The following is a 10,065-nucleotide window of genomic DNA, read 5'->3' on the forward strand; positions in this document are numbered from 1 at the left end:
GCCGACAAATAATTATATGATTCAACACATGAAATCCACCAGTTCACTAATAGGGACTGTGGGCCCGGCTTGAAAGTCAATATTTGATTGCGGCCAGCACCTACTCCACACTCCACCGCAGTAAGTGGTTAACAAACACACATCACACTGGTTGTACATGCCAGAAGAGCCGGCACAGGGTCTCGTTTGCTGCGAGATATTGAACAACGGGGTTGATAGGGTCACACAGGGCACACTTCATTATCTCAACATGCAACAGCAACAGCAGCAGCAGCAGCAGCAGCAGCAGCAGCAACAGTGTCTGTGCCTTCACTCTCCAACACTTGGATCAGATTCATATACATGCATTTTTCTGACTTAGACTGATCTTTATACCCGTCATGGTTTTCGCTGTTTAATTGAACAACAGGCTGCAACCAAGTGCAGTCACTGCACACCGCTGCCGTCCGGTGACAGCATTGAGAGAACACGGAGAAGCTTTCAATTGATTTATTTTCCTATTTTACTGACATGTTTAATGACCTGTGATTCACCGAAGTAACTCCCTCAACTTGTGACTAGGAATTAATAAGGATCACCAACAAACCATGTACTAGGACACTGGACATCATTTACACACTGCAGACTTTCACCACCAAACGTGGTTAAACAGAAAACGTTACATTTATAGTTTTTAAATATTTAGGCTCAACATCATTATTTTTTTTATCTAATTCAACAATGATATAGTTTTTTATTAACGAATCAGCACCGGGATATTAATTTAAGAACGTCAATGTGACATTTAAATGCCTATTTTTTTGTGTCTTATTAAAATATTATATGCAAAATACAATATTTATTTCCCCTAAAGTATTTTTTTGACTGTAAACTAGAAAGACAGTTAAACAGCAACAAGTTCAAAGCAGCATAAGAAAGATGTTCAAATTATGGACTGCACGAGAACACTTGGCTGGCTTTTAACAAAGAAGGTCTGCTATTTACGACTGTTTTTCAGGAGATATGGAAATATATTTGTGCAACAGCAGTAAACTTTAATATATTTCCATCATTTTAGTGTGTGAAATGTTCTCTCGCCCCCCCCAAAAAAAGTACAGCCATCATTTCTTGCATGAAATTTGACTTTGCGTTTATGTTGACGAAGCAGGTGGAAAATACAACCTTTTCTTTTTTTTTTGATCAAAGGCAATTAACTGTGATAACCATCTCAAATATTATATCCATGCTTTATTGTTGACCCTGAAATAAAATGTTACATACATAAATACATAGTGTATACACAAATAGATACATAAATCATTGATATTCAAACAGACGCACTGTCTGTCTCAGTGAAGTTCATCGATGCCGCATGTCTGACAGGTGTTGATGATATGTACAGCTGAGGTCTACTACAGTTCATGTGGAGCTGGGAGGAGAAGGAGTACAGTCGGCAGGCAGAGCCGGGTGGTTTTTTTTTCGGGCGTTGTTAGCAGGAGGTGAAAGTTTTCCAGAAGAAGTTTTTACAGGGGGCTTTGCGGTCACGCTGAGGCAGTGATAGTCTGTTGTAGACAGCCCTCTCCTCCAGTCGGGACTCCAGCGGCTCCTCAAGATCCACAGGTGCCGCTTCCCCCGGCAGCATGTTGCTGTCCAGAGCTCCATCCAACAAGCCAGACACCAGCCTCAGGATCATCTCCTTGCGCTCTTTGCTCAGCTCCTGAGCAAAAATTAGAAAAGGGCATGTTATTAAAGAGACTGGATCATAGAAAATGTGAAAAAGTATTACCTTTTTTTTTTTTTTCTATTCAAGACATACGAATTAACAGCATGAATTTAAAACTGAGTAGATTTTCTCTTGAAAACTCTTCAATACATATAAGAAATAACACTTTGTATTTCACAAGCAGGATTTTAAATAAACCATTCCTTTTCAAATTTAAATTCAAACAATGTTTCCAACAAAAAAATGGATAAAAACAGTTAAATTAAGTGCAGTGGAGTACAAATAAAAGATAAGAATCAGCCTCCTCACCCTGTTCAAATGGATGGGGCTCCTGTCCTCCACAGGAAGCACGGCGGCTGCTCTAACGCTGAAGAGAACCCCCATGAGAGCTGCTATCACCATCAGGAGCTGCATGCTGTGACAGGAGTACAGGTGACGGACCACAGCTACAGTCACAGGAGCAGGAGGCTCACAGGGATGAAAAACGTGTGTGTGAGTGTGTGTTTGAGAGAGAGAGCGAGAGTCTGAGCAGCTCACACTGGCCAGAGATCCAGAGAGTAGAGCGCTGGAGAAAGTGCAGTGCAGTTGGTGGCAGCTGGTCACAAGATTTGGAAACCAGTGATGTTTCTTCTGCTCTACCTCCAAAGTCCCTCACTCTTTTATACGCCTCTCCCCCCGTCTGCCACTGACGTGGAGGGTGGTGGGTGTATGACGGAGGGTGGAGGGTGTATGTGTGCGTGTGTTTGGGCGGCGGGGGGTGGGGGGATGTGTGCGTGATGGTGAAAAAGGAGGCGAGATGAATGGTTCAGGACAGAACAAATGGAAGTGCTCAACAGTTAACCTTTTTGACAAATTGTGATGCGTTCATGTGATTCATCAGGAGGAACATCTGCAGCAGGCAACCACGTCACCGGGTTTTTGACATCAACATGTAACTAATGTATTGACAATTATGAGAGACAGTCTCAAACAAGACCTCTCCAGGCAGGTGGACAGACAATTCCACAACTCATCACCTGGGCGATGACACAAGATTGGGTTGCGGCAGTCAAAAGCAAATCTAAAACACAAAAGGACCAAAAGCTGGCTGATCAGTGTCTCGCACCGTTCTTCTGTCAACATCTGATTCCTGTCAGAGGGCTTCTGTGAGCCTCTCCGACACCTCCAGATTACAATTGAACTGTCTGACACCCACCATGACTTCAGGGGCTGTCTTCAGTAAATGCACACCACCGATAAAGTGGAGTAAACGGGGTTGTTAAAAAGAACAAACAGAAGCAGAAGAAGAAGAAGCGATTCACTGCTAGATGTACGATGGAGCTGATGGTTAACTTTGATCTGTATTAACATGGACAAGTAGTTAGATTACTACTTACCAAATCAGTAGATTGAATTTAGTAGGTTTTTTTATATGCTTTTCTGAGTTGAAAATAAAAAAATAAAACACCAGTCTTTGGTTAAGTGGGAATACTAAGAGCAGGTTTGGGTAAAAGGCTGATAACTGATTTCACCATTTGGACCAACATCAGGCTGCTTGTCAAATAAAAATGTGTTTGTAAAAGCTATAACTCAACTATAAAGTAAATTAACAGAAAGAATAATGTCTGGAATATCACTAGGTGGGTAAAAATGGATGTGAAAGTGTATAACATAGTGGAGATATATAATAGGCTGTAGCTACAGTTCAATTAAATTCACACTAAGCTGCTTGGATTCAACAAGTGAAAAGCAGTCTCCAGCTCCCAGTGCACAATATGTGTATATTGGTTTTTGTTTTCCTTAGCCAAGTCTTCTGCTTCGAGTAAAACGACAACTGATTATGTTTAAGGATGTAGTTGTCTGTAATAATATGGAGCAGAGCTACAACGAATAGTCAATTGGTTGTCAACTATTTTTTTGTGATCGATTAATTGGCTTGAGTCATATTCTCTGATTCCAGGGTTTTCTGGCTTCGTTAGTCCTCCTTTCCTAAAGTAGACTGAATATCTTTGGGTTGTGGACAAGACAGAGACATTTAAGGACATTTAAGGAGGCCATCTTTGAGAAACACTGCCGGTCATTTTTAACAATTTTCGGACATTTTATACACCAACCAACTAGTCAGTTATGGTGCACTATGTAGTTCTGTGGAAGAAATTTTAAATAAATAAAAGGAGAAAAGATCTTCATTGGCTGATTTTCAATGCCTGAAAAATTCTAAATAAACAAACTTTCCTCATTTTCATAACTGAATAAATAAACAGACCATACAGGAAAACACTGTCACACTGTTTTACTTTGTCTTTACTCCCTTATTTTCCTCAGAAACACAGCTTGTTTATTCAGTTATGGGAAAAATATATATATATATGTTATACTATAACCTCATTAATATTGTTAACATTAAAACTCATATCTTGAATGATATGATTCCCCTTGAATCAAGAAAATAATCAGCGGGTTAATAGATGATGAAAATGATCATTAATTGAAGCCCTGTGGTGGTTACACAGTACAAAAATGTTCACTGCAGCCTACATTAACACCCATTTATCGTTCATATCTCTGAATATTGCAGCCTTTGTGTATGTAGCTAAATAAAATCCATAAATGTAGTAATGATAAAATGTGTGTGCTACTTCTAAAGTCCTGCAGAACCCTTTTATACTGATCTACAGTATATGAGCTAAACAGACTTTCTTGTCTGAGAGGAAATTATTGTCTCAAGTGGTGGAGAAGTTGCCCTCAGCCTCCAGGTTATACCGATGAAAAAGCACAATTAACTGAGTTTACTGTTGTGACGTTTCAAACGGTGCTGCCGGCAGGGAACAGACAGTACTTATGTTCCAGTAGGCCTCAGTTGATTATGTTCAAATGGATTTGTCGTGCTTTCAAAAATGGTGTTTGAGGTATTTTCTTCATACACGGCTGATCTGAAGAAGGCCCGGAGCCAATCCAAAGATTAGCCGACTGTTGAAATGGCTCTATATTGGGAATTCAGTGTGTTTGAAGAGTCTGTAACAACTGGCCTCCTTAAAAAGTATCTGCTGTCCAGCCCGCAAGAGACTTTCAAACCGTGAACAAACGTCAGCATGACGGACCGGCATAGGTTCTTCCCAGATCTCATTAATGTGCGTGGAAGTCTCCATTTTCACTACGTCTGCTTCATGCATGGCCTCAAGCACCAACTCAACAACTCTCTACAGGGGATCACAAAGGAACACAGACTCAAAGATCAACTGAGGCTTTAGTCTATTGAACAGGTAAATCGGTCTATTCAGCTGCACTGGAAACATTTTCAATTTTGACGTAAAGAAGACACAAATGACACATCGTCCTTACAGCTACAGCAGCGCAGATATTATTATTAAAACACATTGACATCAAACACAACATTTGTGGTTGCTGTAAGGGAAGCATGACAATCATGCGCTGCATTGTGGCAGGTCGGCCACTTTTTAATAGAAAGCCAGAGGGGGCTGAGGTCTTATACAATGAGAACTAGAGTTGATGCAACTGAGAGCAACAGTGACACTTTCCATCACAAAGCACAGACTCATCTAAACCAGTGAATGCAGACGAGAGGCTTCACGGGGCTTTTTTATTCAAATTCAAAGAAAAACCCAAAATACAAAGACAGACTCTCTGAAAATGCATTTGGTGAATAGGAACAGTGTAATTTTAAAGTTTTCCTTTATACACTGACAGTGTGAAAGCAGCTGGTAAGGGGTGCCATCTTGTGCCTGGAAAGTGAAACTACACTCGGACCTCACTTGTACTTCAGCATTGTTAATACCAGCGGCTAAGGAATGTATTAAGGGTTAATGAGAAGCAGGATGGAAAACACATCATTAAATTAACCTGCATTTAGTTGTGAAGGAGTACTGCAACAGATAAAGATAAGCTCCAAATCTTAAGAAAGGTTTTGGACAAGTGGATAGACCTCTAACAAATCATTACAATCATCAATCACTTCACTAGAATGCAGTCCTGCGTCTACAGGTCCATCACAAAAACTGTAAATGCAATGGAAAAGTTTTTTTTCTTCAAAAAGTGAGACTTTCACATCTCGATTTTAAAAAATGAAATATCTCTGGCCTTCTGTTGTTTTAATTTGGATGATTACATCTTACAGCTCATGGAAATCAAAAATCCAGTATCTCAAAGTATTACATTATATGAGACCAGTGAAAAAAAGGGATTTGTCATACAGAAATGTCACCCTCTCTGAAAACCGTGTTCACTTACGCACTCTTGGTCAGGGCTCCTTTTGCATGACTAACTGCATCAGTGCACCGTGGCGTGGAGGCGGTCAGCCTGTGGCACTGCTGAGGTGTTATTGAAGCCCATTTTGATTTGATAGCGGCCTTCAGCTCGTTTGTATTGTTCGGTATGGTGTCTCTCATCTACCTCTTGACAATGTTCCATAGATCTTCTATGGGCTTCAGGTCACGTGAATTGGCTGGCCACTCGAGCACAGTAATATCATAGTCAGCAAGCCAGTTACTACTCCTGCTGGAAAAAGGAAATCAGAATTTCCATACAGTATGGAGATTCAGCATGGAGATGGATGCTGACTTACTTTTCCAGCAGGACCTGCCACCTGCCCACAGAGCCAAAACTACTAGTAACTAGTTTGCTGGCCATGGCATTACTGTGCTTGTTCCTGTAGCGTGCTTGTCTTTTTGTGCTAATAAAGAAGCAGCTGTCTGATTAAAGCAACAATATGCAACTATTTGTACTTAAAGTAACAGCTTTACAATCATTTGGATTGTACGCTGACTTGTAATAGGGAGAATGGTGATTCTGTCAGTCCAACTGTTCATCCCGATCACTTGTATGTGCACTACATAACTTGGGTGGCTGTGTAGGATCTCCTGGGACAAGGACATAACACTTGAAGGCACCATGTCAGTCAATACAAACGCCGTCGGTGGAACTTTAAAATGGAGAAAGTTTCTGGTTTTCACTCCGATTTAGAGTTTCCTGATCCAAATCACACAGAGAATCAATTCCTACATAACGTGGCTTTAAATCGGTCAGTGGCTGAATGCACACAGATCTCACGTGACCATTTTATGTTACCAATTTATTTATTATTATTATTATAAAACACAAACTCATTGCTCAGGTCAACAAATATTGAATGTGGGTTTACAACTAATAGGTAGTAACATGTCATGTAATCATGACTCAGCAAACTGGCGTCCTACATTACAAGTTCACTAAAACGTAGTCAAATACCCAATACTGCAAGTTGTAATTGCATAATCAATTCACATTAAAAGACATTTTGTGCATTAAAAAGCTCCAATGCCATCCTCCATTTTATTTTATTTTTAACACCGTAACATTAAAGTCTTCCATATTATACTGATGCTCGTAGCTGAGCATCAATTCACCTCAGTTGGTGATATTTCAAAAAAAGGGACAATTTCCTCAACTGGTGACACTTGATCCATCATCTAGGACATAATCTGCCTGGTACACTATGATAGATACAGAACAAGTTCTTTTCAACACAAAACAACCAATTTCAGGCACTATAGGGTTCATGTGTGAGGACTCTAGCATTCTGAACACACAGTCATGGTGGGTGACAACGGTGCATCTTCCTACGAGTACGAACTGATATCAAACATTACAAATAAAAGTACAGCAATACATTACATATACATACTCTATATGGTACGTAATATATTGCATAAAGTGTTATGCAGTGAATCCAATAAACAGTACAGTTTCAGAATGAGGTCAGGTTTGATGGCAATGCTCTTTCCCACAGTAAAAATTAAATTGCTCTTCATGAAATGCTGATAAGACAATGACAGAGTTAGAGGTAAAAACCAAATACATCACAAATAAATAAACACCAAGAGCGTGTAAGACTGGAAGGAAGGAAAGGGTAGAACGGAGACTTTCTCACTATGACTCCACAAAATTCCATCCACTGATTATAAGTTTCCCCCTACCCATAAAATCATTATGAGGTTACTCTCTTCAGTGGTGCTGAACTGTGATGAGGAGGTGAAGAAGCCGTAGAACATGTTGCTTATTTGTGATCTGAGGGCCAGGTAGAAAATGAACATCTGTTGGTGCTGGTCATGCTTCAAGTACCTGTCAGTGTTTCAAGAAGAAACTGGTTGAGATGTAGTCAATATTTAAACTGTTCTGACTTGCATTCAAGTGCGTGCAAATCATTTATGAATACAATGTTTTATTTACCTTTCTTGCAAACTCGGGGAGGACGAATGACGCTTTGTGTATTTCGGGATTGTAATATTTAAGGTTCATATTTTCCATTTCTTCTTTTGACAGTGCTTTCACTGGATCCTTGAAATTTGTTTCCTGAGTTAAAGAAAAGGAAGAGGCACTTCAGTCATCGGACGGACAATACCAATCACAAACAGTGGACAAGTTAATGCGCAATGGAATATTTTCACAATAAGCCAGTCCCGTTCATATTAGGCTATCCGACAACAATCAGGTGTGTGGCGGATGGCATATAGAGAATGACAAACACACTTACAGGATTTTTACTGCAGAGCATGAATCCAATTTGGCCACTGGGATAGGTTGGGATGGTGCTGTAGGCATATTCCACCACAGGGAATAGGGTCTTGCAGAAGGTTCGCATCTCCTTTATCAGCTCCAAATGGAGCCACTGACACTCTCCTGTGAAAGCGACACAAGAGCAGAGAAAAGGCCATGTTAATTTCCTGTCTGCCTTTTTTGGCATCCTTCCATCTCAAGACTACATAAAGGAGAATATCAACCAAGAGGAATCAACTGAGGAATCAATTGAAAAAGAAGGTGTAAACTGATGTAAATTCTACTCAAGTCAGGAACTTACTAAAAAGATTAAAAAAATAAATCAGTCATCAGCCTTTCTACAATTTTTAACACACAACTGTGGTGAAATATTAAATTACCCTGGGAACAAAGAATTCCCCCGCCTCTCAATGCTGCTTTCATCAGCTGATAGTAAGACTCCTTGAACAAACTCTCAGCAGGTCCTGCAACAAAAGAAACAAAACAGAACTCAGAATAGGACTACCGCCTCCTGCAGACAAATATATTATTGTTAACAGAAAAGTGCAACTTACCAACAGGGTCTGAGGAATCAGTAATAATGACATCGAAGGCATCCTGGTTCTGCTTCATGAATTCAAAGCCATCTCCGACGTGGAGGGTGAGCTTGGGACTGAAAAAACCTTTGGCCATTCCTGGGAGGAACTTCTTCGATACATTAATGACATCCTGCAGAGCAGACAACATTAACGCTGAGTGAGGTGCAGTATTACAGACATATCAGTGCAGCTCTCTAGAGAGAAGCTGGAATCCTCGCCAGTGATGTTGCTCCCACCTCATCTATCTCACACAGAACCACCGAGTCCACCAGCGGATTCTTCACCACTTCCCTCAGCACACCGCCATCTCCTCCGCCGATAATCAGCACCTATAGAAAATACAAACGTGTTGACGGACAGGACAAGAAACAGGGCTTGTCTCTTGTGTGTTGTCATACTGCTACACCAGTGAATTTCAAAAGAATAAATCTTAGTGATACCTTCTTGGGGGAAGGATGGCTGCACAGAGGCAGGTTGGCAATCATCTCTTGATAGGCGAATTCATCCCTCTCTGTGCACTGGATCACTCCATCCAGCACCAACACATTCCCATAGGTTTTACTGTGAAATTACGTTACAGCAGAGCATGAGGCACATGTGGAAGCTTGAAATCCCTGAGCCCATAATATTGACATATAACTTGAGTTGGATTCATACAAGTTAAACACAAAGTAGCAGCACAGGTCTAGCATATAATTTCCACCACTTTAAAAAAAATTTATAAATAAAAAGAAGAGAGAGAGAGCGAGAGAGAGAGAGAGAGAGAGAGAGATAATCCGTGATTTGTTTACCCAACAGTGACGGTTAGTTATCACTTTCGCTATCCAAGTCTAGTTAATTCACTACCTAGCTAGTTTATCTGTGAGCTACAACTTGACACAAAGCGAACCACTAACATGTAGCTATCGTACCCGCTGAAGAAACTTCTCAAGATGCCACGAGCCTCAGATTGCTCATTCATTTCTAGCAAATGCTAACAGCTAGCAACGTTAGCCAAGTTGTGTAGCTAAAAGTACTCACCTCTTGAAAACCATAACATCTTGAAATTTGGACTTCTTGTTGTAGAGGACCTCCTCCACTTGGAGGCTCATCGCCTGTCCGGGCCATAACGTGCATTTTTCCGTAAACCATCCATCTTTAATGTCGTCCATGGTGGTCAGCTGCCACAAGTAATACTAACGTGTTTATAAGTGTGGCGACGTGAGTAAGTTACGACAAAGATCTGACACTTCCCCGCTATCTGACGGCTAAACG

General features: G+C 40.6%; 2 protein-coding genes across 2 annotated transcripts; both read right to left on the reverse strand.

Moving 5' to 3' along the window:
- Window positions 1-1,112: 1,112 nt before the first annotated feature.
- sst6.1 (somatostatin family member 6.1) lies at window positions 1,113-2,358 on the reverse strand. Its single transcript, XM_030422005.1, has 2 exons — window positions 2,012-2,358; window positions 1,113-1,696 (listed from the first exon to the last, which is right to left on the reverse strand). Exons 1-2 carry the CDS (start codon window positions 2,114-2,116, stop codon window positions 1,469-1,471), a joined length of 333 nt encoding a protein of 110 aa, XP_030277865.1. The 5' UTR covers window positions 2,117-2,358; the 3' UTR covers window positions 1,113-1,468.
- Window positions 2,359-6,829: 4,471 nt separating this feature from the next.
- On the reverse strand, window positions 6,830-10,065 carry srm (spermidine synthase). Its single transcript, XM_030424485.1, has 8 exons — window positions 9,832-10,065; window positions 9,252-9,372; window positions 9,048-9,140; window positions 8,788-8,941; window positions 8,614-8,697; window positions 8,211-8,356; window positions 7,907-8,029; window positions 6,830-7,798 (listed from the first exon to the last, which is right to left on the reverse strand). Exons 1-8 carry the CDS (start codon window positions 9,960-9,962, stop codon window positions 7,784-7,786), a joined length of 867 nt encoding a protein of 288 aa, XP_030280345.1. The 5' UTR covers window positions 9,963-10,065; the 3' UTR covers window positions 6,830-7,783.

Source organism: Sparus aurata, chromosome 7 (assembly GCF_900880675.1).
Source record: "Sparus aurata chromosome 7, fSpaAur1.1, whole genome shotgun sequence".
Lineage (NCBI taxonomy): Eukaryota > Metazoa > Chordata > Actinopteri > Spariformes > Sparidae > Sparus > Sparus aurata.